General features: G+C 43.1%; 1 protein-coding gene across 1 annotated transcript in view; it reads right to left on the reverse strand.

The window, feature by feature from the left end:
* Nucleotides 1-27,669, reverse strand: part of FER1L6 (fer-1 like family member 6) — a 125,398-nt gene that overhangs the window by 61,078 nt on the left and 36,651 nt on the right. Inside the window, exons 14-20 of the mRNA XM_012743336.3 lie at nt 27,447-27,567; nt 25,190-25,290; nt 20,069-20,159; nt 16,908-17,027; nt 15,221-15,373; nt 7,873-8,050; nt 3,024-3,148 (exon numbers count right to left, since the gene is read on the reverse strand). Of these exons, the coding sequence (XP_012598790.2) occupies nt 3,024-3,148; nt 7,873-8,050; nt 15,221-15,373; nt 16,908-17,027; nt 20,069-20,159; nt 25,190-25,290; nt 27,447-27,567 (889 nt within the window). The remainder of the gene's footprint in view (nt 1-3,023; nt 3,149-7,872; nt 8,051-15,220; nt 15,374-16,907; nt 17,028-20,068; nt 20,160-25,189; nt 25,291-27,446; nt 27,568-27,669) is intronic.

Raw genomic sequence — 27,669 nt, forward strand, 5'->3', positions numbered from 1 at the left:
CCTCTACCACTCCTGCTCAGCCACTTAGTCTTTCTTCCTCTTTTATCCACAGAGCCTTTGTCTGTGGGAGCTCCCTCTCTTTCCCTTCATCCTTCAGTCACAAGGTTTGTAAGTCCCATGTCCTCAGTGACATCTGTAATGACTGGATTGGCATCTTTGATATATTTTGTTCCATTAAGTCACTTTATACAGGATTGATCTGCAGGGCCAGGCTTCAGAGGCTTCTTCTCCCTGAGCACCGTGTGGTCCGTTCAGATGAGAACCACGAGGTAAACAGTGGTGCTTAGCTATGACTGCAGGGGCGTAGGCTTAATTTTCCCCATCATGAAGAGTGCATGAGGGGACACGTCACCTGCAGATCGGTACCTCTCGGCAGCACAGCACTGAAGCAGGAGAGGGAAACCGGGACCCCTTCTTACCAGAATGGAAGCAGAGTGGTTAAGCAAAGTGCCTTTGGAATTGGACAAATCCAGGTTTCCATCTTGGCTCTACCATCTTTTAGCTATATCGTCTCTGAGCCTTACCTTCCTCCTCTGCAGAATATGGGCTCTAATAACACCCCTGCGCTGCAGTGAGATGCAGCAAACAGTGTACATAAAATGCTCAGCATCGTGCCTGGCACATGAGGAGCTTTTAATAAATGAATGCTATTATTATTGACAAAAATTAGGTACTTGGTTCAAAATTATGGAGGCAAAGTCCAGGGCTTACCAGAACCTTATTTTCCCTTTCACATGATTATTTGATAAACAAAAGCCATCTGGTCCTTTGAGATATGGATCTAAATCAAATGAAGATACTGTATGGCGACAGAAAATCGAATGATAATTACACAGCAGCCCAGGGAGCTCACTAAGCCCCTCTCCACTCTGGGCCTGAGGTCACCTCTGAAGGCCTGGATTCCACAGTCATCATAGCTTGTGGAGGAAGGCTCCAGAGGCCCGCCCTTTGAGAATTCCCTTGCTTTTGGTAGGAAGCCTCAATAGCAACAATAACAAGCAGTTATGTAGAAGCCGTTTTAAGCGAGGCACTGTCCTGCACATTTTATTCTCTGGGAAGAATCTACAATGCTATCATCCCTATTTCACAGACAAAGAAACCAAGACACAAAGAGGGGTTTGCTGATAAATAGAAGAGCTTGGATTTAGCCTCAGGCAATGCAGCCCCAGAGTCTCTACTTATAATCACTGCATCATACACTACCTCTCGAAACATATTAATAGGAAACAGAAAATAGTCTGGTGTCTGCCTGTTTTCATGCTCAGTTACTGAATGAGGATGAAGTCACTTTCCCTCTGAGGTTTCTCGCAACTCCCCTCCCAGGCAGAACTAACCCTCCTTCCACTTAGATCTTGTAGGAGTCCGTACAGAGCTTATCACAGTGTCGCGGCACCTGTCTGGAGGACTGCATCACACCTGGATTGCACACTGTGCAGAAGCAGAGCCTGGTCCCTCGCAGCTACCTGTCACAGAGCCAGCCCTGGACAGGTGCTGGTTAAATGAATGGGAGGCTGGTTCATGCTCTTAGTCTGCGAGTCATAAATCAAAACACAGTCTAATCGATCATCCAGGTCACGGGCTGTGCCTTGGAGAAAAATGTTAGCCCTCTCAACATCAGCCAATATAATGGCCAGCAGGTATCAATCATGTTATGCACTTAACTTTTTTCTTCTTCATGACAGCCCTATTTTAAAACAACACAACTGAGGTTTAGTGAATTCCACTCTTTGCCCAAAGACATGCAGCCAGAGAGAAGATGAGCTAGAAAGTAACCTCAGGGTGCTTCGTGTTTTTCACTCAAGGGTATCTTAACCCCCTGAGAAGGCAAGCCTTTACCGAGCTCCTCTCCCTCCAAATTGCAAATCAGTGAGCAGAGCAAATCCCTAGAGAACATGATCTTTTGAGTAAAGCACCTTATTGAGCTCTTGCTGATTAGGAACCCTTTGCACATTTCAGCACTCAGTGCAGAGGAAAGGGAGAAAGTACAGAGGAAACAGACATAGATCAATTCTGTGGCTTGAATATTTGTCCCCTCCAAAATTCATGTTGAAATTTAATCCCCAGTGTGGCAGTATTGCGAGGTGGGGGCTTTAAGAGTCATTGGATCATGAGGGCCCTGCTCTCACAAATGGATAAATCCATTCAAGGATTAATGGGTTAATGGATTATCATGGGAGTGGGACCAGGCTTTATAAGATGAGAAAAACCTGAACTATTGATAAAGACTTTCTTAAATTTTTTTTTAAAAAGGAAGACCTAAACTAACAGTTGAGCATGCCCAACCTTACCAAGTGATGTCCTGCACCACCTCGGGACTCTGCAGAGTCCCCACCAGCAAGAAGGCCCTCAGCAGATGTGGCCCCTCAACCCTGGACTTCCCAGGCTCCATGACTACAAGAAATAATCCCTTTTCTTTACAAATTACCCAGTTTCAGATATCCTGTTATAAGCAACACTAAATGGACTAAGACTACCCATTGCCTTTAATACTCACAACATCTATTATGAATAGTATTGTGGAGAGGAGGGGGATTTTGAAAGACAGACGAGTTACAAGTGTGCAAAGCTCCCCAGCTGCTAAGTGCAAAGTCTAGGGCTTCCAGACCATGAAACTGGAAAATTTCCTCCCCACCAAGACTCTTTAATCGTGATTGGATCATAAACCTCATGCAGGTTGTCCATGCCGTTTCCTTGTTTGCTCCTTCCCCACTACACTTGGCCTTGTGCCTGGCACTTCACCAGGTGCCCTAGGTGTGCCACTTTCTGTTCCTCTTCCCCGGTCCTCTTTTCCTCCCTACTTTCCTTCTCCTCATGGACTTGCCTCCCTTTGCCTTAGGACAGTAGATTCAGTGGAATGCAAGGCCTTCCCCAGGTCAGTCCTTGGCACACATTTGCTTTGCAGTCTGAAACAACTGCTCACCCAGAGATGCAGGTATTGGCAGCATGCCCTGTTTTTTCTCTCCTGGGCTGTGACTCAGGTCACTTGCAGGCTGCGGGAAGAAAATAGGCTGGTCTCTGATTACCTTTGTGGTCTGGCAGTGGGAAAGGAACGTGACTTTGGCAAAGGGGTCTGAAAGTCCATTGCTGTCAGCTGCGATGAGGCCCCGGGCTTGGTACATGTGAGCTCTCAGCTGAAAGATGTGCCGGGCTGTGGACAGAGCAGGAAAAGGGGCAGGCGTTAGTGGGCTTCTCGGGAAGAGCATGTGTGAGCCGCGTGTGCGGGTGTGATGGTGCGATGTGCATCTGTGTGTCTGCGGACAGACGAAAGGAGACCCCCAGCGCCACCCTCCTCTGAGGCTGGAATGGAAGCTGTGGAGAGAGGGAAGAGGGATGTTTACCGGGTACCCTGGAGCCAGGCATTCTCAGTGCTTTCACCCGGCTGTGTGTCTTTATCCCTACAATAACCCTGTGAAGTACAGATAATGGTCTCCAGTTTGGGGATCAGGAAAATTGCCCACAAAAAAAAGCTAAAATACTTTCCAAAGTTTGCAGAACTAACACACACCAGAGCCTGGATTTTATCTGTCTGATTCCAAAATCCTCTTGTCTTTCTAAAAATATCACATTTAACTCCCTAATAATTCTCCTGTTTACACTAGTGTGTGTGTGTGCGCACACGTGTGTGAAAGGGGCTGCTCCACACTTTCTACTTCAATAAACACAACATATGTCTCGAGTCATCCATTCACCCATTTTCCATTCAGCCAGCCAGTGCCATTTTGAGTGCCTATTGTGTACAGTTGTGGTCTTGGTCTGCAGAGATTCTCAGGTGACTAAGACATTCCCTGGCCTGGAGATGAGCATCCAAAGTACAATGACAGGAGGCCAGGGGTCAGTGTCCTGCGAGGACACTGGCAAAGGACGTGGGGGTGGGCAGGAGCGAGCGCACCTGCTGGCCAGGATGGGAGGCAGAGAGAGAGCTGCAGGCTGGGGCAGGTTGGGGTCAGTGGGGAAACCTCAGGTATGAGTGGAGTTAGCCATATTCCTTGGCCTTGCTTTCATATACACTTATTCCTTTTAACTTCCTTCCCACTCCCGCTCTCCTGGCTCTCCCAAAGGCCCCGTGCTCAGTGTGTGTCCGTGCTTTTGTGTTGGCGTGGGGACTGGTACGCAGGAGCCCATTTGAGTAATTTGAATATAATTTGAATAACTCTACTTAGTCAAATTAAGGGTATAATACCCTGTGAGTCTCCCACCCAACCCCCCACAGTGCCACGCCCAGGCTTATCTCACAAGTCCACACAGGGACTGGTACATGGTGACTGACCCTCCTTGTGCCTTTATTTTCTCCTTTGTAAAGTGAAGGGAATAATGGTTCCTCATAGGCTCACTGTAGGGGACTGAAGGGCTGAGGATGGTGCCTGGCACATGGGAGGGACTTTGAAGTGGTGTGAGATGCTGGTGTGTTGTTACTATTGCTCGTTACAATTGCTCGTATCCTGTGCTGGTGAGACACAGAAAGCACCTGCCTGCCCGTCACTGGGAAAGTAAACAGGAAAAAGGTCAGGGAGCTGGGTACGACAGCTAGGAGCAAAGGATTAGAGAAATACACAGCAGAATGGATGGATCTCAAGAATCTAGTGCTTGGTGAGGAATGATAAAACAGCACGAGATATATAACACAATACTATTCATGTAAAATAAAATATGTGCATACAAGGGAAAAATTCATATTCACTAAAGCAATTTAAATAAAAAGGTCAGACTCTAGGGGAGGTGACACTGCTCTTTAAGCAGAGCCCTAAAGGATGGTGACATTTGATAGGCAGTGAGTGGCTGAAGCAGGATGAGTCAAGACAAGGTCAAAATCACCACACCATGTAGGAGCCAGGATGTAGTCAAGTTTGGCTAGAGAGTCCAGGGCTCCCAACAGCTGTGGTCGTATCCCTGAGGACTTAGGAGGCCTGAATGAGGCATTGGCACCTAGCTTAGCAGGCAATAGGGAGCTCTTGGAGGTGTGTGCATAGAAGCTGATAGCAGTGCAGAGGTTCAGGAGCATACAACTATGAGTCACACCAGCCATGGACAGAAGAGATGTCAGAGAAGGGACCAATGAGGAGACAACACTGCCCCCTTTGGGAAGGAAGCTTAGGGGCCAGATCTCATGCACCTGCAGAGGGGATGGAAATGAGGGGGAGGGACATTGCAGCAGGACTTGACCCCTGACCAGCAGGGAAAGGAAGGGCAGGGAAGGCCAGTGTGCCAAAGACTGTCATGAGACCCACACATGCTTCTGTCCCTCCAAAGGGACAGAACCAAATGCCACTGTCTGGCTTCATGGAGACCATGCCACTGGTCAACCCCATGCCACTGTCTGGCTTCGTGGAGACCAGTGTGGAGCTGAGGAAGCAGCAGCCATGGCAGTGCCCACTCCAATCCTGCAAAGGATCTGGAAACCTGAGCGCTGCACACTTCTTGGTTGAGTCTAGGTACTTATAGTGCAAAGCTCTCCAAGCTCTGATCAAGTCAGGGGAACCAGAAAGGCAATTCCTTTGGGCTCAGTTCTAAGTCTTCCCTCCATCCCCACCTCTGTATACACCAATAAACGCTAACATGATGGACTGAGTCCTGATGACAAGAGAGCCCTTTACAATGACAATGCTGAATGATGGAATGTTCTGCACATGGCACAGGGATTTCCCGGTAGGAGTGTGTCTAGAGATGGCCCACGTGTTCCTTAGCATGTTACATAGTTTGGCAAATTTCTCAGCTGGCCACGAACTTGGAAATGGCTCATCCTGTGAGAATGTCCACCAGCTGCTCCTGAAATGACTAACCCTGGAATTTTAGCAGACCTCCCAATGGCAGCCACATAAGCAATGCACTGCACTACTCCATTTACTTAGGCTTTTGTTTTTCTGAAACCTTGGGTCTTGTAAGTTCCATTCCTTGGACAAAACTAGTGAACTAGTGAGCCTCCTTGCACTTGGTCAGTCTACCTCTTGTGCTATGGCTCACTTTCCACTTGTGGCTGTTAGAGACGTGTCTGATTGCCCCCCCTCGAGGGCCAGAATCACCTCTCACTCATCTCTACACCCTCTGCTAGTTTTCCCGCCATGCCTTCTGTATATAGGTGCAAACTAATTATTTGCAGCATGGGCATTTTCTAGAGCACAAAATTCTCCAGTAGGTATGGCAGGCAGCCAAAGCCATCAATGCCAATGCTCAGCAGAAAAAGTTTATTAGGTCACTCTGTGAAAACAGCACACTACTGAGGATCAGAAAGCATTGAGAAAAGTCTCTCCTCTTCTCTGAATTATTAGTGGCTGGGACAGCAAGCAAGTCCAGGTCCTTGGGTCTTTAAAGATAGTGTTTATAAAAATAGGAAGATAAGGCCGGGCGCTGTGGCTCACGCCTGTAATCCTAGCTCTTGGGAGGCCGAGGCGGGCGGATTGCTCAAGGTCAGGAGTTCAAAACCAGCCTGAGCAAGAGCGAGACCCCGTCTCTACTATATTAAATAGAAAGAAATTAATTGGCCAACTGATATATATATAAAAAATTAGCCAGGCATGGTGGCGCATGCCTGTAGTCCCAGCTACTCGGGAGGCTGAGGCAGAAGGATCACTCGAGCCCAGGAGTTTGAGGTTGCTGTGAGCTAGGCTGACGCCACGGCACTCACTCTAGCCTGGACAACAAAACGAGACTCTGTCTCAAAAAAAAAAAAAAAAATAGGAAGATAACTTGATGTGGATGGTTTCATCCAAAGACAAAAGCTCTCCAAATGTAGAATGGAAAGCAGTGGAGAGAAAGCAGGGTTTAGAGACAGTTTGCTCCACAATTTACTAGCTGTGTGATCTTGGGCAATTTCTAAGCATCCCTGATACATACTTTCTCCATATGTAAAATGAAGAAAATTCCCAGGGTTGATGTGAAAAATAAGTGAGATCTTAAGTATAAAGTATAGGGCACAGTGCTTGACATATGATAGGTGTTATACATTTTCTAAAAAGGCAGCGTTCTTACACATTTACATTGGGCACAGAAACCATGAGCTGAACCATTGGATACAATCTCCAAAACCTTGTCTTCTCTGACTACTGAGCAACTTAGATTCTACTGGCAGTCAAGGTCAACCCACATCAGAGGAGCCTTGTGCAACACAGGAAACCTGAGTGTGTAGACAGTTCTCCAGTGTTCCCAACATTGGCTCAGCTCCAAACTCAACTTCAGTAGAAGTGAAGATAAAACTGCAATCTGCTTTATCTGGGTTCAGCAGCAAGAGATTGTGCAAATTGAAACAATTTGGAGGCAGAAAGCAAAATGAATTGTAAGACATCAATATTTATAATAAAATTTAAAACGGTATCAAAATGTAAACATGATGGCACTCAGAGAAAATAACTGCATAGAAAAAACAATCTCATAACTCATGCTGAATTTCTAAAAGCAGCCAACCCAAGACCCAAGCTGGAGAAACGTGAATGACCTCACTAATAGCAGTCTGCACTGGGTCACTACTGAGAACTGTGAATGCCTGCTATTTATGTGTCAGAACCCCAATGCCATGGAAAAAGAAAATATGCCTTAATTCCACCGGTCATATCAGCACAAGAATTTACTGATATTTCTTTAAAAGACATCTTCTGCTTACAATGTCAGCTCAATCTACATAGTCTGCCTGCAGAGAAACTCAAATTGCTTCCTCGTCATTCACAGAAAAAAAAATGTTCATTACAGATGTGTTTAATGACTTAACTTTATTCTTTTTAGATGAAACATTGAAAGGTACGGAAGAACATGTGGAAACTATTATAGAAGGCAAATAAGTTGATCTTAAAATAAAGTGCAATCAATCCATGCATGCTGCCCACCTGTCTTCTCAGAAGCTCACCTGAGACGTCAAATGACCCCTTTGCCCTGTGGGCACCATACCTTGGTAGAGCAGGTTGGCTGGGGGGTGATTAGCGCCAGCCACTTTGGAGGGCATTTCTGCTTCATAGCCTGCTGGCAAGTTGTCCAAAGCGGCACTGGAGTGTCTGGTGGAGCCCAGCCACAGGTACACGTCGACTTTTGCCTGCACCGACCAACCAGAGGACCGTTTTCCAGGAAGCTGAGGAAAGGTCACAAGGAAGACTTCCTGTTAGTAGGAGACAATTATGGGCTTCACTCCTTGAGAGAAGAGGTCCTTCCTGGAGACACACTTGGAGGTATGTTCAGAGAAGAGTTCTCAAGTGCTGTTCTCAAATCAAAATGAGAGCAATGGTCCCAGTTGCCACAACTCATAACTCCAAAAGAAGATCCATTTCTAGTGGGACCTGAAGCTTAATCATGCATTGTGATAAGCAATTCAAGTCCTGGATCATTTAAACATAATAGGTAGATGTGTTTATTGCCCCCGTTTTCTAGGTGAGGAAACTCTGGCTCAGAGAGATGAAATAATTTACCTAAGATCACTCTGTTTTTAACAGAGCCAAGACTCAAGCCCAGAAGAGATGATTCCAAATCTATACTATTGACTCTGGACCCCTTAGACTGCCCCTTCATGACACTGAGCTAAAATCTCCTTCCAGAAACTTTCAATGGCCTGGAGTTACAACCTGAGTTCCTACCTCTTTGCTTCATTCAGAAGAAACCCAAGAGGTCTTCTGTAAGTCAGGCCTTCATGTGCTTGAAGGAACCTACCTGGCTTACCATGTTTTTCTTTCTGGCTAACCACCTATAACTCCTTCATTCCTTCCTCCTGCAGTGTGGTTGGTTTCTGATTCCCTTACTACCCTACTATCTCTGCTTTGAATGTGCTCAGATTTGTGTATTTATATTTGTTTGAATTTCTATGCTTATCTTTGTATTAGTGTGTGTGATATTAGTTTGTATTAGTGTGTACAAGGAGTGTGTGCATGTACACACGTGTGTGCATATGCATATGTATATGTGTGTGCATGTGTATGTGCGGGGACATGTATTCTCAGTATCTGAAGGACATAACTCAACACTGATAGTGTGGCTCCTTTGTTTCTCAGTCACCACGATTAGAGGACTCCCTGCCCTCAGCCAAAGAGTCCCAGGGCCCAGCCCTGGCTGCATTCAGGATTGCTGGCAGGGCCATCATCCCAAGAGTAGCCATGGCACTTTGAGACATTGCTACTTCTCCAGATTTTGTTGACGCTTCTAAGCGCCTCTTCTTAGTGTTTCTTAGAATTCCCTGCCATTACCTTCCTCTTTCTTCTGCACCACTTCCTTTCCATAAAGGATCACAAAATCCTAATATGAAAGGTCAGAACGTGCTCTGACAATTTTCAAGTCCCTTGTGGAGAATCTCTGAATCCAAAATTGAGCATGGCTGTTTGCCTTTCAGGCTTGCTCTGTGGGTTCCATAAACAAATTTTGAGCAACTCAATTTAGCAACTACTGCAAGTGAGGCCGGGACCTTGCTGAGGGGGTGAGGGCAGGAGGCTGTGGAGTGTCTAAGACTCAGTGCTGGCCCTCCCTCCAAAGCTCACAAGGGGGCCGACTTGCATTCACTTACTCAAATGCAAAGACAGAAAGCACCAAGGGAGCAGAGAAGTAGCAGCGGGTATTTCTATCCTTTCTTTAAGATTCAAATATTCACCTGGGTTTTAACTGGTACTTCGGAGTTAGATCCCAGAAAGAGAAGAAAGAGGAAAGTGCGTAAGCAAAGATTTGGGTAATATGAGCTAATACATTTAGTGAGTGCTTACTCCGTGCCAAGAATGGCGCTAAAAGCTTTCAAAAAAGAAGAAATAACAACCAGTGAGTATGACCAAGGATGATACGGGCAAGGCTGAAGAATCTTGCTCAGTATGTGCAGCTGTTGACATTTTATTCTTTAGGGAGTAGGATGCCATCATTTTTTGAGCTCAAAAAAATCTAAATAAGGTCATTTTGTTGTTGGTAAAGGCAACCACTCTGTAACCTGTAATTTTAAAAATTGTATTAAGACAAATAATCCTCAATCCATCACTTCTCTGATAATAATAGCCAAAAATGTATTAACATTTATTTAATAAAATAAATATTTATTGAAAGCCTAAGGCTAACTTTTTGCAATGAAAGCAATCTCTCTGCCATTTGTAGACATCATTGGGCCATCAACTCGCAAAGGCAGGGATTTTTGTCTGTTGTGAGAGTGCTCGACACCCAGGAAGCATGCAGTAGATATTTGCTGAGTGTTTATTCTTTGTTTGCATTTCTAATAACAATGAATTTAGTGCATGTTGAACACTTACATTGTTCTAGGCCTTGGTCTAATGCTTCTTCTTTCCCACAGAATGCTCTAATACCTGCATGTTATTACCAAGTTATACATTACCATTCATCTTCACAATGACTCCGTAAAATAGATACTTTAATAATGTGTATTTTAAAGGTGAGAAGACAGAGGATCAGAGAAGTTAAGACAATTTGTCCAAGGTCACAGAGCAAAGCAGGGTTCAAGCCAAGACTCAAACCCAGCTTTACCTGGCCCCAGTGTTCCTCATAAAATGTGTGCGCCTGGATTGCCTGGGTGTCTGGTTAAAGTGTAGACTCTAATTCAGTTGGTCTGGGGTAGAGTTTGGGAGTCTGCATTTCTCCCCCTTGACATCGATCCTGCTGGTCCACAGACCTCAATTTTAAGTATTTGAGCAGCCAGGCTCTTCACTTACTATACAACATTGCCCCAAGTAGGTCTAATACTCTGTGCTGCTTTTTTTTTTTTTTTTTTTTTTTTTTGAGACAGTCTCACTTTGTTGCCCAGGCTAGAGTGAGTGCCATGGTGTCAACCTAGCTCATAGCAACCTCAATCTCCTGGGCTCAAGCAATCCTGCTGCCTCAGCCTCCCGAATAGCTGGGTACATACATGTGCCACCATGCCTAGCTAATTTTTTCTATATATATTAGTTGGCTAATTAATTTCTTTCTATTTATAGTAGAGACGGGGTCTCGCTCTTGCTCAGGCTGGTTTCGAACTCCTGACCTCGAGCAATCCGCCTGCCTCGGCCTCCCAGAGGTCTGTGCTTCTTAGAGTAAAACAAAACAACAACAAACATCATTCATTTCTACTGCTGCTAAACAACATGTGTGCATGTGAACTTACGATTAGATCCCAAAACTCAACTAACATCTTGTGAAAGTGTTCATAACGGCCACTGCTGCACTCCTAAAGTTAGCAGCTTGTACGTTTCCTTAAAAAATAAACAAACTGAAATTGCTGGCAAGATGATGCAGAGTGTCTCACTTAAGCATCCAAGTGGGGTTCACCCAGCATTACTGAGCAATGACCCAGGTGCTTTCAGAACCATTAGCCCCTTTTTAATTTCATGTGCACTTCCATCCTCGTGTGTGTCTGCCTTCCTTCCCCTTCCCCACTCTCCTTCCTCTCTCTTGTGCCCCGGAAGCTTGACCAACCACAGAAAGGCCTTTCCTTTTGAGAATAGCAAAATGAAGGAAAAAAGAAAACACAACAGAGAGAAATAATTAAAGAATGAAAAAACGTATCAAAAAGCTATGATCACCCATGTGATCATGTTGCATGAGACAGCATGCTAAAGGCTTAACCTTCCCCAGCCCGCCACCTCCCACCCACCAGGATCCTGGTACACCCCGGCAGGATTAAAAGGAGGAGGAAGTCTTGGCAAGTCGGAGGAAGGAGAGAGAGATGGTAATTTGCACAAACTCTGCTGGAGTTGGTCAACCAGTACTAGTGAGAGGAAGGCTTGTTCGTCTTACAGAGGATTTACTCTGCAGCAGACCCAGAAGGGTGCCTTTCAGCCACCCCTTGCTGCTGCATCCTAAGAAAGGCTGGATGGAAAGCCAGCAGCCTGGAGAAGAAGAAATGGGCTCAGGTATGTGCAGAGATAGATAGGATGGGGACAGAGAGGAGAGTAAGAAGAGGTGGGCTCAGCACAGAGAGGCGACTCAAGAAGAAAAGAAAAGGAGGGTTGAGCTCTACGTTCCGGGGCTCAGAGTGCACCCCACCCCTTCCACAGGAAGGGTTTCCTTTTGGTAATTAATTTCCTTCCTCACATTTCCAGCCACCAGGTGTACAGTGAGGCTGAGATTAAAAGGGGAAAACCCTGATTTTTTGGATGGTGGGTTGAGCTGAGTTCAGCAAAATCTGCACCGTCATTTTTAGTAGCATCATGAATATATTCAAATTAGAGATAAAGAAAGATCATGGAACCAGGGACCATGAAATCCCGAGTGCAGTTACAGATCAACCATTACTTAGCCACATGACTATAGATAAACCACCTTTGTTTCCTCTGGATTAATATTCCCCATACTGGGCCTCTAGGAACAGGAGTCTCCTAAAACTTGTAACTAGCTATTTTGGAAGAACAAACCTGGTAAATGTGGGTTTCAAAAGTTAAAGATGTTTCCTGACTGCAGGACTTCTTAGAACCTTCTACTGGTTAATGGCTCCTATGAAACTCTAGGAGTTTCCAAGGGTACAGCTGCAACCTCCTAAATGTATTTGAACATACATTTATAGAGCCACTCAAAGGGCAGCTGCTCTCTAGCATAAACTTTAAGAAATCTCTGGCCTAAAGAGTTTAGAGATTTCCATTCTGTGTTTTTTCCCTACCTTCTATTTCCCAGCTAGGAAACCGGAGTCAGCGGCAGGTGAGGGACGTCTCCCTGGTGCAGCCCTTGCTTTTTTCAGGCTTACCAATTCAGTGGGGAGAAAGGGCCATAAAGGGAGGTGGTGGGTAGGAGCGACTTAAAATCAAGAGTAATGATCAAAACAGGAATGAAAATAGCTTTGCTGAATCATCTTATCAATTCGTTTCATCGGGTTGGTATAATCGAATAAGCTGTTGCCCAAAGCAACGCCAATGGTGAAAAGAGTATATAGATAAAGAGGTAAACTGAGGCTAACAGATGCATTGATAAAGATAACAGACAGAGGCTGGATGCCTCAGGGCAAAAGTTCTGCATTCTCAGTTACGTTTATCCTCTGGCTTTATTTGACAACTGTTCTTTGTTCTAATTTTAAATAGTGCCAGGATACATCAAAACATTTAGGAGCGAGTAATGTTATACCAGGTTTTTTTTTTTAGTATTTTTAGCACAGGGCCTTTGGAAAGGATTTGCTATTTTTAAGACAAATGTGTCTTGCCTCCCTAGCATTCCTTGAATGGAGAAAGTTAAAGAAAATCCTTGATGATTGTGGTGAATGACTTGGGTGAAAAAAAAATTTCTTTTTTCAGTTACAGTTTTACAGCATTGGTTTTAAAAATAATTTTACAGACATGTCAGAAAATAGCATACAGAGTCCCAAACAGCTCACTGGATATGAAGGGGACACACAGCTAAGTCAACGATCTCTGCGAGGTTGGATGTCCAGTTGTGTGACAGCTAGCATTTATTGAGTGATCACTCTGGGTGGGGCACAACTATGTGTTCTTTGTTTCCATTTATTCACTGAATCCTCACAACCATCTCCATTTAATGGGTGAAAAATGGGGTGAATATTCTTTTCCACTTGAAGGTTGAAGAATGATAAGTAACTTGCTCAAGGTCACACAGCTAGTAAATATTGGCCCTGGAATTCTCTTATGGGTTGAATTGTGGTCCCCAAGATTCATATGTTGAAGTTCTAATCCCCAGTACCAAGAATGTGACCTTATTTGGAAACAGGGTCAATGCAGAGGTAATTAGTTAAAATGACATTGTGCTGGATTAGACAGGCCTGTAAAAATGTAATTGTCAAATCACACTCCTGTTGTCAGTTGCTGGTAAGGGTTAAGGCTTTGGACCACATTTTTCCGCATATTCACTCATTTCTACTTACTGGGATAAAAATTTCTTGGTAGTAGAGGTGAAATACTTGTAGGTAATCCAGTATGACTGGTGTCATAAAAAGAACGCCATGTGAAGAGACAGACACACATAGGAAGAATGCCACGTCAACACTGGTGTTATGCTGGCACAAGCCCAGGAACTAGGCAGAGATAGGAGAGAGGCCCTAACATCTTCAGAGAGAACATGGCTCCACCAACACCTCGATCTGGAACTTCTAGCCTTTCGAACTGTGAGATAATAAATTTCTGTTGTTTACTCCAGTTAGTTTATGGTACTTTGCTACAGCAGCCCTAAGAAACGAATACTAATTCCAACCTAGATTCACCTTATTTCAAAACCCATTCTCCCACAATTCAACCATAATATACTCAGTATCTGTTGACAATGCAAAGGATGAACAACACATTATGGACATCCATTTAGGGAACTATTTCCCTGTCATCTCTGTCTTTGTGGAGCCTTATTTTATCCTATGGAATCAATCTCTTTCTTTCTTTCTCTCACTCACCTCTACACTTCCCCTGCGTGAACACACAGACATGGTAGCCCTACAAACACTGACAGACCTCTTTCATGCTGTCAAATTTTCTCAGCTCAGCTCAGCATCACTGTCTCTTTACCTGTTCCTCATGCGGCATGCCTCTGAGCCTTCTCACACTCCCTCTGAGGCAGTAGAAGAATATTATTACATTGTAGCAAGAAACCAGAACTGAAATTGTCAGGACAGTCAGCTACAAGTTTGGAAAATTTAATTGTCAAACCACACTCCTGTTGTCACTTGCTGGTAAGGGTTGAGGCTTTGGACCACATTTTTCCACATATTCACTCATTTCTACTTACTGGGATAAAAATTTCTTGGTAGTAGAGGTGAAATACTTGGGATCTCCAAGAAAGGTTCAGATTTGGAGCTACAGATAGTAGAATCCACCCAGAGACGTATGTCTATGAGGGCTCACTCTTGAGGCATCTGGGGACCCTGTCTTCATGAAGGCAGGACCCCGAAGTTGAAAAGACTCATATTTCTACAATTTTAAAGTCGCCAGGAATCCTGAACTAGCAGTTCTGTTCCTCTGGTAATTTTCTTTGAAACAATTTTTAAAATATAGGTGAATTCATGTGAAAAGATGCCAGGGACAAATTACACAATAGAAAAGGTAGTGAAGAAACAAATAGAAAAACGTTCATTCTTATTAGTAGTAATCAAAGATGTGAAAATTAAAGTAACCTTGAGGTACACTCAAGGTGAAAGAGAAACTTCTATGTGTACAGTGATGTAGCCATTGGAAAAGATTCTGCCTCAAGCTGGTCTCCTAAAGTGCGATTCAAATCAAGAAGGGGAAGATGCTCCGGGTGTCCTCATACCTTTGAAGGCATCTGGCAAGAGGTGAGACACGAACATACACTAGAAATTCTGAGCCACTCCAGAAAAAACAGGAATCTCCCTTCATTTAGTCAAAAAATGGCGCAGACTTACTTTAAGGAAGTGAGTTTTCATCTTGCCACAGTGTTTGCCCATCTGCTCCGCGACGGGGGAGTAGAGCAGGTCTTTGGAGGGGATGCGGGCGTATGCCACTCTCTTGTTGTTGCTGAGCATCCAGATGAAGACATCAGGAATGGTGTGCTGGGGCTACGGGAACAGAGGGGAAGGGATTTGCTCGGTTAGTACCAAACAGATGCACTTCCAGAGTTTTGTTATCCTGAAACAGTCCCTCTTCTGCAAAACAAATTCTATGACTGAAATCGTGTACATACTTAAACATGTGTGCAATCGAGCAAGTTAAGTGCAGCTTCCTTGAGAAGAGAGTCTTTGGCTGTGAACTGAAAGTACGTAGAAACCCACAAGCCAAACGGCTCCTTGTGCTATGAGGACATGCAAGTTGGACCCATGATTCGGCTGGCGTCTTTGGTGGCCTGCTTTTCTCTATCTGTACCACTTCCCATGGATTTTTTTTTCCTCAAACTTGTAATAATAATCTATCATCAAGCCCCAGACCTCCTCAGAGCCAGGTAACATTTCCAGAATATTCCAATGGAAAAGCAAAAACAAAAATCCATGAATGTCTTTGAATGATTTTCTACTTGCTCTTAAGAAAGAGAAAGTAATTCTATAAGGAACTCTATACTTATCATATGATTTTCAAGTATGTTAGCCCCATTTTGGGTGGTTATTCAGGAGAAATTTGACTAAATTGCATAGTTAATTGGACTTTAAAGTTGAGCTAATCAGGATAGGAAGTACAAAATTCCATGCCAAGTGGCCATTGTGTTATGAGTGTTTGAAATGCACGTTTCTGAATCAATATAACTATCAAAACAAAAGGAGGTATATTACTATAAAGTTGGTTGTAACTTTCCTGAGCTGGAAGCAGATGCTCTGTCTTTCCGATCTCTAATGCTCAGGTATAATTGGTACCCAAAGGGGGCGTCCTTTCTCTCTTGATACGGAAACAGAGACACAAGGATGGAGATTTTCCTGGACAAGGGTTGGTTAGTCACAGACTTGAATCCTCGTTTCCTGGTTTGAACCTTCTGCGTCCTTATAAAAATTCCCATGTCTAATCGCTGCCTGTCTCACTGCTTATTATGCCTCCAGGGAATGACTGATTTGCGACAAGAATTACAACTTTCGAGAACAATAGAAGCAGTACATCTGTACCTCTCCCTGAAATCTTCCCACACAAATGTCTCTTTAAGAGGTTTCTAACATTTACAGGCTTCAAGAAGGAGTTTCAGTATCTGACAGAGCAAATATGAGGGCCTTTTTTTTCCAGATCATTCTAGAAGTCACCAGAAAACACTGTTGACAACCCACTTTTAAATGAGAATCTGTTTTGACCTTTACTGGATGTGAATTTAAATCCTCTTATAGTTGAAAGCCTATCAAAGTTCCTGTGTTTATCTTGACTTCACTTGAGTCCATGAGGGAATATGCTTTTTATTTTGCTGAATACTCAGACTTTGTGAAAAATCAATAAAGCTGCAGATGTTTGGCTTAATTTAAAAATCTCTTCTCTCACCCCTAAACTAATAGTGCCCGTTCAGCTCAGCAAGGCTAGGGAGAAAACACTGATCCATCTTTCACCCTTATCAAACACCCAAACCTCACTAAGAAGACATTCAGTCTAATCTCCCAAATGAAGTTTGCCTTGAGAGTGGATTACCTCATCAACAAGAAAGCGGATTTTTTCTACGAAGTTTTGGGCTTCGTGGATCATTTCATCAAGAGATAACTTTTTCTTCTGCTGCTGGAGGATCCCCTTGGCCTCCTTGGACATTGCCTCCTAAAACAAGACAAGAGTCAGTGTAGATCTTTCTGGAGATCTGGACAACAAGTACTGTCCTGTTGCTGAAGGGACTTGAAGGTTCTTACAAGCTCCACACAGAGCCACTCACGCTGGCTGGTCCTGTGTCTGCCACTTAATGGAAATTTCATAGGACTGTGGAGGCAGTGAGTGTCACCTCACCTTCACTTGACAGGTGAGAAACTGAGGCCCAGAAAGTTCAGAGGCTTGTCAAGTTCACATAGCTGGTTATCCAGGACCTAAATCCAGGCTAACAACAACAGCTATAATAATGGCAACTAAAATGTATTGAGCTGGTACGCGGTGCCAGGCCATGTTCTAACCACCATATCAATCCTTGGTTCCTCCTCGTAACAATCTTACGAGGTAGGTGCTGTTATTCCCATTTTACAGCTGAGGAGATAGCACTGCAGCTACTGAGTGGCAGAGCCAGAGCTGACCCCCATCTGAGTCCAGGGTCCTTGGACTCAATCACTGCCCTCACCACCCCTTCCCAGAGGTAGGGTGGATGTGTCCAGACCAAGAAGACATCATTTGAGGAGCACTGCCAGGGAGCTCCGCATGCGTGGTCGGAACATCCGAAAGTGTTTATTTTGATTGATTTGTTCAGCCCACATTTACATGCTTAGGAAAAAACAAACTCTTTACAGCGACTTCTACAGCCCTGTGTGAATTGGTCCTGCCTACTGTCTGCTTCGTTTTATGGCATTCTTTCCTCATTCGCGGTGCCTCAGGCACACTGGTCTTCGGAGGTCCTATGCCTAGAACATGCCAGGTTTGGTCCATCCTAAGGCTGGTATGCTTAGTGTTTCCTCTTGCTCAAATGTTCTTCCCAGACTCCACATGGTTGGTTTCTTCTCAACTTACATGCTATCCCTGTATTACATTCCCCCATGTTTTCCCGATCACGATGGCTTTTTGTAACTTCCTTCATAGTCAGAACCTGTAATCATTTTTATGCACTAGTTGGTTACCTGTCTATCTTCTGTCTTCATCACTAAAATGTAAACTTCACTAGGATGGGGACCTCTTCTGTCTTGCCCTCACCTTGTATTCTCATTGCCTAACAGAGTTCCTGGCACATAGCAGGTATTAAATAAGTGTCTATGGAATGAATGAAACACTCAAATTCCTCAAAGTTAAGCACCAAGTATTTCCAGCTTTGTGTTCCCAGCACAGTGTTTGGCACATTGGAAGCCTCCTGTTGATGTTGATTGGAAGAACCGAATACCTGCTGTCTACCAGGCACTGTGCTGGGAGCCATGGCCTGAACGTAGGGGAGGACATAATGCTTCCTTTCCCTGAGACCTTGCCATTTTGGTGAGGGGAAAGTAATAAACATAAATAATTAAAATGTGAAAAACATTGTGCTACTAGGCAGGGGCAAAGCTGGTTTCATGAAGGATTTGACATTTGAGTTGAGTCTTAAAATGTGAATAGAAGTCATCAGACAGAGGGAACAATTACACACAAAGGTGTATAATCAGCAAGGGTGACTCAAAATTGTTGGAGCATAGATATATGGAAGGGACTAATGAGGGGGAAAGTTGGGATTCTAGGTTGGAGCCAGACATTGAACAGCCATGCATATCATACAAAAAGAATTTGAACTTTATCTTATGAATGATTGAGAGAATCCAATAATTTTTAGCAATAGTGATCTGATCAGGCTTGTATTTTAGAAAAACTATTCTGGTTGTGGTATGAAAGATGGATTGGTGGAAGACTGCTGCAATAGTCTGGGACAGAGATGCTGAGGAACTCAGTTTAGGGAGTGGTTCTGGGGAGGAAGAAGTGGAGTCAGTTCCAGATTCTTCAAGGAGCAGAACTGATAGGACCTGGGGTCAACCTGACTGTGGAAGTCGAGGGATAAAGAGTCTTCACTGTCTGGATGGAGCAGTGAGCGTAGCTGGCAGTGCCAATACAGAATGTGGAAAAAGTTTAGGTAAAGTGATGGATTCAGTAAGATACATAGAGTCTGAGGTGATGTGAGCTAGGCATAGAGATGTCCACCAGGAGGTCAGAGATACAGGTCTACAGACAAGGAAAGAGGCCTTTCAATACACAGATATTGAAATGTGGGCTTGTTTAGGCCAGGGACTGGCAGACAATGCAAAGACGGAGAACTCTGCAGAAAACATGTCGTGCAGGGACACTGCAGAGACAGCACTTCAGTGCTCAGGAGGAACCAGCACAGGAGGAAGGTCTTACAGACGGTGGGAATCCAGCCTCTACCAAATGTTTTGAAGGACAGAAAGGAAATATTCTGGAAAGAAGGATGAATGAGGTATGAGGAGTCTTATGTTTTAGCCTCTGGACTACAACTAACTAGCTGTGACCTTTAGAAAATCCTTTAATCCTTCCAAATCCCACTCATATCTTTAAAATGTCCCTGAAAAGTCAAACACTGAGTAATTTTCTTTGCAGAATTGTCATGGCATCACACAAAATGTCCCTTGGTGCCATTGCTGGAATTGGAGTTACAGGTGAGATAATTCAGGGTCTGACTTGGTCTGGCATTTCCAGTCGGAATTCATTGAACAAGGGCTGAGCACCTACAAGGCACCCAACATGTGCAGGTCTGCAGGACACAGAGGGTATCAACTACTGTCCTGTTCTCAAGACGTGCTCATAACTTGCAACACAACACTTAATGAGAGGACTAAGGATAGGGAGAATAGTTATTTCTTTTGGTTTCTTGGCTTGTGGGGCAGATGGCCCAGTGAGTTTATGGTCTTTTCAAAATATAAGGGTCAAGAAAATAAGCCCTGGGAAACTCAATCAGAATAGAAAGTAGGACCTGTGGGCTTCTAGCTCAGCACCTTTGTAAACCTTCCATAAATGCTAGTTCCTTTCTATCTCAACATATATGCCCTTCTCACTCTTGTCTCTACATCACACAAATGTATGACCTTTAAACCCTAACCTCATCTGGTCTATGACCTATGCGTCATGCATGAGGTTTATTTTTAAAGCACATACTTTAACTGTGTCCAAAGTATAAATAGATTTCCACATACCAATTCCTGCCAACAGAGTGTAAGTCGTTTCTTATCTAAAGTGGTTTGGTTCAACATCTTGGGCTTCTTTTCTGCTTCAGAGATAAAGGCACTATAAAAGAAGAATAACAATTTTGAAACCTACTTAGTGAAAATCCATTTATATAATTCCAGAGATTTACAAATTCACTTTCTGCAATACAATGGAAAGCTGAGGAAGCCATAGAACCAAGATTTTTAATTTAGGATTAAGCAATGGCATTCCAACTTTTCTAAGAGATAAAATGAGAATTGGAAATGATGCCCAGATCCAACATTAGTTCTGGGAAATAAAAGTTTCTCCATGTTAGTTTTTTTCAGTACCTCTCAATTGTGATTGCTATTAAAATTCTTTTTTTTTTTTTAAGACAAAGTCTTGCTTTGTCACCCTGGATAGAGTGTAGTGGTGTCATCATAGCTCACTACAACCTCAAATTTCTGGGCTCAAGTGATCCTCCTACTTCAGCCTCCTGAGTGGCTGGGACTGTAAGGCACACATCATCATGCCCAGCTAATTTTTTTTTTTACTTTTGGTAGAGACAGAGTCTTGCTCTTGCTCAGGCTAGTCTTGAACTTCTGACCTCAAGCAATCCTCCTGCCTTGGCCTCCCAGAGTGCCTGGATTACAGGTTTGAGACCAATCTCTAAAATTCTTAACAAAGAACACAATAATGCAGTTTTCCTTCATCTTAACACACACCAAAAGTTTCCAAAAAGTTGTATGTAAAGCAAATATTTTAGACTCCATACTGAGATATGTCCCCACATTTTGAAAACCATACAAAGGACTGAATAGAAACATGTTTTGGAAATGAAGTTAAAAATGTTTTCAATAGGAAAACAGTAAAGATTATGACTACAATTCAAGAAGAAGAAATATAAGCAGCCAAAAAACTTGAGGAAATAAGATATTGTCCTCATTAGTGACAACTTAAATGCCAATTAAAATCAGTACCATTTCACTCATAAGAAATGAGTAACATTCAAGTTTGGTGAAGATGTAGGGAGATAGTTACTCTTCTATACTATTGTTTCTGAGTGTGATTTGTTACAATGTTTTAGAGTCTATTAGATAGCACCTATCAAAATTTAACTATGTACATAATTTGACTCAAAAATTATACTAGATTTCTTGTCCTTCAAAAATAACTGAACAATTTGGCAAGAATAAATGTGCACAATAATGTCTATTGTAGCACTGTTTACAGTAGCAAAATAAAGGGCCAGTTAAATATGTCACTAGGGACTAGTTAAATATACATGACACATCCATGCAATTGAATATTGAGGATGTCTGTTACATGCTCCTATAGAGAGATGCCTGTGATATATTATTGAGTGAAAAAGCAACCTGCTTAGCAAAATGTGAGATATCACTTGTGAAGAAATATGGTATTTTTATGAGTGTGTATACATTGAGGGTGTGTGTTTGCAAATCCACAGAAAATTCCAGCAGGATGAATAAAACTCTTCTCTCTGGAGAGTAGGATTGGAGAGAGAATTGAGACAAATGCTTCTACTTGATACATTTCTTTCTTTTTTTATGATGAGCATGCAGTCCTTCTGTGATGAAAACATCAATTATAAAGGAAAAGAAAAGGAAAATCTAAGATGCCACACCTCTCAGTGAGAGGAAAGAAAGATCCCATACCAGGATCTAACTGCCTGCTGGCAGTTAGAAACCTCACCAGAAATTCTCTCTGGGCATATTAATAAAGTTACATTTTCTCTTAATTTTTTAAAAGAATAAGAAGGCTTATATTTTGAGGAAGGAGTCTCATTGGCCATTCTGCCTTTCCTAGGGGCGCAAGGAATTCCTTTCCACTCTCCAAAATGGATCAGTGCAGGTAGAAGTGGCTGATGCTTCTGATCACTCTCTTTTCCCCACAGGGGAAAATAATCAGTTTCCCTATCAACAGTGGATTAAGCAACCACAGCACGTGCTTCTGTTCATTCTCCATCTTTAGGCCCAATATTCCTGCTGGCTGTGGCAGCCTCCTTACCTCCATGTGGCCAGTGGCCTGTCCCTGCTGGGGGAAGCTCTGTAAGTCCAACTGCTCACCTACAAACAGGTGTGGGGAGCAGGAAGCCCCTCCTGACCTCCCATCCAAGCTGAGTTCTTAAATCCAACTTTCCCAAATATAAAACTAACATTTTGATCTCTGCCTGGCCCTCATAAATATTTTTTCATTTGGTTGTAAACTTGAAGAAAAAGGGGCATGATTAATTATCACCCCAAGTAACGCCATGACATAGAAAAGTTACTGAGCTATTAATTTGCTCACAGTCTCTAAAAATATGACATTATGAAGCATTTTAAAGCCACTTAAAGAGAATTGCAGGTGGTACTTAGCTCACAACAGGAGTAGCACTAATATATATATAGCTTTTATAATGAAAAACAGAAAAGAAATAAAGATGGAAAAACTGCCCTATTTATGTCTTTGCTTTCTTGTGTGTGTGTGTGTGTGTGTATAAATTAAAAACGGTTGGATAGTTGAGAAATTGGGAAAGACAGAATTTATAAAGCAGAACACCAGGATTTAGCTGTTCCCTGTCTACTGGATCCTGTATTCCATCAAATTAATTTCCATTCTCTTTTCATGAGTCCCACCATAACAATCTCATTTTTGGGCAAATCTCAGCCTGGTTAACTTCAAGAGTTGGTCCCGATTACTTCCTTATGGGGTCAGCAGCCTCTCAGCTGATGCTCAGTGAGTCCCACCTCCTGCCATTCATGCCACTGAGTAATCCCCTCCTGGTGAATGTGGCCTGGACCTAGTGACTCTCCTCTAACAGAATAGTCAAGAATGATGGGGTGTCACTTCCAAGACTAGGTCATGAAAGACTGTGACTTCCATTTGGTGGGCATGTTCTCTCTGCCGCTTCTTGCTTGCTTGCTGTGAGGAAGGTAGCTGGCACACGCAGTGAGGGCAGCTTGGAGAGGCCCACGTGCAAGGAATCTAAGGTGGCCTCTGACCGACAGCTAGCAAGGACCTGAAGTCCTCAGTCTGACAGCCCACGAAGAATCTAACTCTGCAAATAACTGTGTGAGTGGTCTTGGGAGTGAATCCTTCCCAGTTGGGCCTTGATATGACTGCAGCCCCAGTCAATGTCTTGATTGTGGTCAGAGAGAGGCCCCCATCCAAAGACCCAGCTGAGCCACACCTGCATTCCTGACTCACAGAAACTGGTGGATAATAAATATTGCGGTAAGCCACTGAGTTTTAAAGAATTTTGTTACTCAGTAATAGGTAACTATCTGCCCTATTTTTGATCTTTTCTTATATTATCTATCTCCTGGAATACAGTTATTAATTGGTGCTTATGGGTGTGTTTATATGAAACATTCTATTAAATAGTGTCAGAGTGCAGAAAGCAATTCCCCAAAATAGGGTGCTCCAGCATGCTGAGTTCTGCAACAGTTAAAGGCTTCAGAAATAAGCCTCGGAACCAAGGTCTCTCTTGGACCTTTCCCACATCTTCTTGTCTCTCTGATCTTCTTTTCTGAAGCATCAGGAGGGACTCTCTGGACTCTCTGGAATGTCCTATCTAACTAAGAAAGCTTAAATACCATTGTCTTAAGACTCCCTCCCTAGAGATTTCATCAAATAACTAGGAAAGATCAACCACTGAAGAAGAAAGAGATGGGCATCATCACCACACCCAGACAGATTTTCCATCCATTCTTCCTAGGGCAGCTCCAAGAGATCAGCTGGACTCAATCTGCATAATAAGACAATTTTGTTCCTGTGCAGCTCCAGCCCTCGCCATCCCATAATGTCTGCCTCCCACCTTCCTCCCGGTGCATTCATCCTCCCCAATAATAATTCTCCCTAAAAATACTGTCCCTCAAAAAAATTATTTTCATTCCCCACCTCTCCCTCCCTCTTCTATGTCACTGTACCACCCTGGGTAATTGCATAATCACTCTGTGATAGATGGAATGGATGGAAAATCTGTCTGGGCGTGGTGATGACCCCCCATCTCTTTCTTCTTCTGTGGATGATCTTTCCTGGTTATTTGATGACATCTCCAGGGAGGGAGTCTTAAGACAATTGCATTAAAGCTTTCTTAGTTAGGATAGAAAATCTCAGAGAGTCCCTCCTGATGCTTCAGAAAAGAAGATCAGAGAGACAGGGAGGTGTGGGAAAGGTCAGAGAGAAATCTTAGTTCTGAGGCTTATTTCTGAGGCCTTTAACTGTTGGGAATTATTAATAGTTTTGTTTGCCTTTTCTCCTATCAATCTGCCTTTTGTCAGTTGAATTTTAGCAAACCTTCAGAGTGTGAAGGGAAAGTTTCCCATTGGCCCTTATAAGAATATTTGATACAACTTATCCATCTAATGGTCAAAGAGTTACTGAGTATCTACCAAATGCAAAAGCGTCATGCTGGTGTGAGATTAAATAATTCAGACTTAAAGCTGTTAGAACATTAAATATTCTCAGCCTTGAGAAGAACATGGCTATGTGGCCTGAGTCATATATCATGCAATTGCAACTTCTACTTTTTCCTGAAAAAGATTAGGAATGACCAAGCAGCACCAGGGATAAGATGTCCTCAGAACATTATTCTTCCTCATGAAATAGCAAGCTGTACTAATAAAACTGCTGCAATGTATGCACTGCCTTGTATAGAAATTATTGCCACCCTGCTATAACTGTTTCTGCCTATATGAGTGAAACTTTAGCTTCCCCACTTGGGGTACTGACCCCCATCCCTTTGGTGTCTGTATGTCCTGGGTGGTCATCCTCAAGCTTTGTGCTTGAATAAACTCTATACTAAATCATGTTTTATGAATCTCATTATTTAAGGTTGACACTAGGCACTAATACTACTAATATTTTTCTTTTTTCACAAATAATTTCTGCAGTAAGTCTTTCTTTTCTCTTTCCCACCTTTGGTTTATGTTTTAGTTGTTTAAGTGTCAGAAAGCAGTAGTTAGCTCATAAGTACCAGCTAAATTACTGAACAAAATGAAGATGGATATAACACGATAAAATGCCCAGCTGAATGCATGTGAAATTGACTATTCTCTCAAGGTAGTTAAAAGCTAATTCCATAGAAGCTCATGTTTGCCTATGCCAACCGCCTCTCCCAGTACCTGCTTTGACTGATGAAGTCACTGAGCACTGTTTTCATCTTCTCTTCCGGTGCCTCCTCTGAAATCTTGATTAATTCTTTCACTTCTTCTATACTTTCTTCCTGAAAGCAAACCACAAGGATGGAGAGGTGAAGGGTTGGAATGAAACATGTGTAGAGATACTGATTGTAACACCCCAGAAATAATATTTAGCAAATTTTGTTTTGGAAATGAAGGAAGATTTCCTTCATTTTCTTATGCTTTAGCTGAAAAATGCTACTGCATTCTAACTTTGGACCTTCCTTTTCTCATGTGGAGTTGGTCTAGAGACAAGTCTTCTCCTATATTGTTCAAACTCATTTTCTGTTACAAATCCATTCACTAACTGGGTACTGTTTATTTAGAGTCTACCCTCTGGGGAAAGCTTATGTCATGGGGAATATCTAACAATGTAGATTAATTAGATACAATTACCAAAAACTACAAAAGCAATGTTCAAATCAATTTGTTATATAGGAATATAATCATATTGAATAAACTCTGAGATTAAAGGACTACCCATTCTTCTAATATATGAATTTTGGCCAAGGAATGGTGCAGGATGTATATGGCAATGACTATACACATGTATACTTAAGAATTTCACTTTTCCTTTTGGGCCTAAATTCTAAAATTCCATTCAGTGGCTTGGAGAAAAATGCTGCCCAAGGGGACCTGTACATGCTGCTACTGCTTTAACAGAATTTACAAAAACTATATTCTCTGCCACATGCCAAAGTCTGGTGCCTGGAGACATATGTTCCCCTCTTTATACTTTCACTGCAAGAGCAGGCAACATTGTGGAGTGGTTAAGGATTTGGGCTCTGGGGTCAGACTGCCTTGGTTCAAATCCAGACTCTACCACTTACAAGTAAACTATCCCCTTTATGATCAGTTTCCTCATCTATAAAATGGGATAATAATAGTATCCAACTACAACGCTGTAGGGGGTGCAAACATCTTCAAACAGTGCTTGGTGGTTAGTAAACATTCAATCCTGTCTATCACAGTGATTGGCTGTGATATGCTAAGCATGACACTGAGAAAGGAATTAGAAATGAGAGCTATCATGGCCTCTAGGAAAAATTCTTATTTGTTTTGTCAGGACTCTTGGAGATACACTATCTGTTCTGTCTGTTCTCTCTGAAGGAGAGGCAAGACCAACCTTACAAAGAGAGTCTGTGGTTTCCACATGGTGTGACCCTAGACCAGGCCTTCCCAACCACTTTCAGGAGGGATAAGACAAGGGTTGCCTGGTGAGGTGTGTGTGGTAGAGAGTAGAGGACACTCCCCACAAGATGTGTGGGAGGAGGAGGGAAGAAGGGCTCACAAAGTGGAGGGGCAAGGCACCAAAGAACTGGAGTTCCCAACTTTTCTCTCCTCCCCAGGGGTCAGGTGGGAGGACCTAGCATTTGTTGCGTATTGGCACTATTTTAAACACTTTCACACATTCAATTCCCCACATAATTATTTAACTCTTCTCAGCTTCCAGGTGTTATGCTAAATGCCATAGAAACTGTGGGAAATAGTTATTGAACAAATAAACACACAAATAAATTGAAATTACAGTAAGATGTCCAAAGGCAAAGAGCAGAGTGTTATGGGAGAGGATAAGGGGAGAATGGGGTCAGAAGGCTTCTCTGAGGAAGTGCTTTAAACTGAGCCCTGGAGGTTGACTGGGCACCACAGGAGGGGAACGGAGGGAAGAGCAGCCCAGGTGGAGGGAACAGCATGGTGGTGGCTTTGAAGCTTCAGAGAACTTGGTTTCTTCAAGAAACTGGAAGGAGACCAGAGTGGTTGGAATAAAGTAAGGGAAGAAGAGCATGGGAGAGATGGAGCTATCAACAAGGCAGGGCTTGATCTTATACAGAACTGTCCCCCATCCTAGGGACTTAGGATTTTATATTAATTGAAGCCAGAAGCTATCAATTTTGTGAGAAAGACATCAATCTCCTGCCCTTTGGAGATTAGGAAATCAGCGTATACCTAGGGCCTATAAGAATAAGAAGCAGAGTAGGTGTGTGAATTTAGATAGCTTGATTTAGAGTCCAGGGATTTTGCAAAATGTACCCTCATTCCCCTGGACCCACATGGTAGGATCCATGTGCCTTCCAAATGCAGCGGCCTCAATTCATTTGTATATAAACTGAGGTCAAGCTCCTCTACCAGGTGGATAAAAAAGTCTCTTTTGCTCCCAGCTTCCCAATAGTCAAAGCCATCACCTGTCAGAGTCACCTACCAGGAGGTCCGCCATTTTCTCCAGCATGTTAGACCAGTGCAGCCTGAATGTCTGGTCTCCCCAAGAACTGGCGAAATAGACACAAGGCTTCTTAGCGTCGAATGGCAAATAGTTGTAATTCCTATGAAAACACATTAGGTCTGGAAGTTAGTTGGCAGTCAGTGTTTCTCAGGTAATCACAGTCATATATTCATGATTTGTATGTGCTGGATCGGATGGGAGA

Source organism: Microcebus murinus, chromosome 7 (genome assembly GCF_040939455.1).
Source record: "Microcebus murinus isolate Inina chromosome 7, M.murinus_Inina_mat1.0, whole genome shotgun sequence".
In the NCBI taxonomy this organism is placed as follows: Eukaryota; Metazoa; Chordata; class Mammalia; order Primates; family Cheirogaleidae; genus Microcebus; species Microcebus murinus.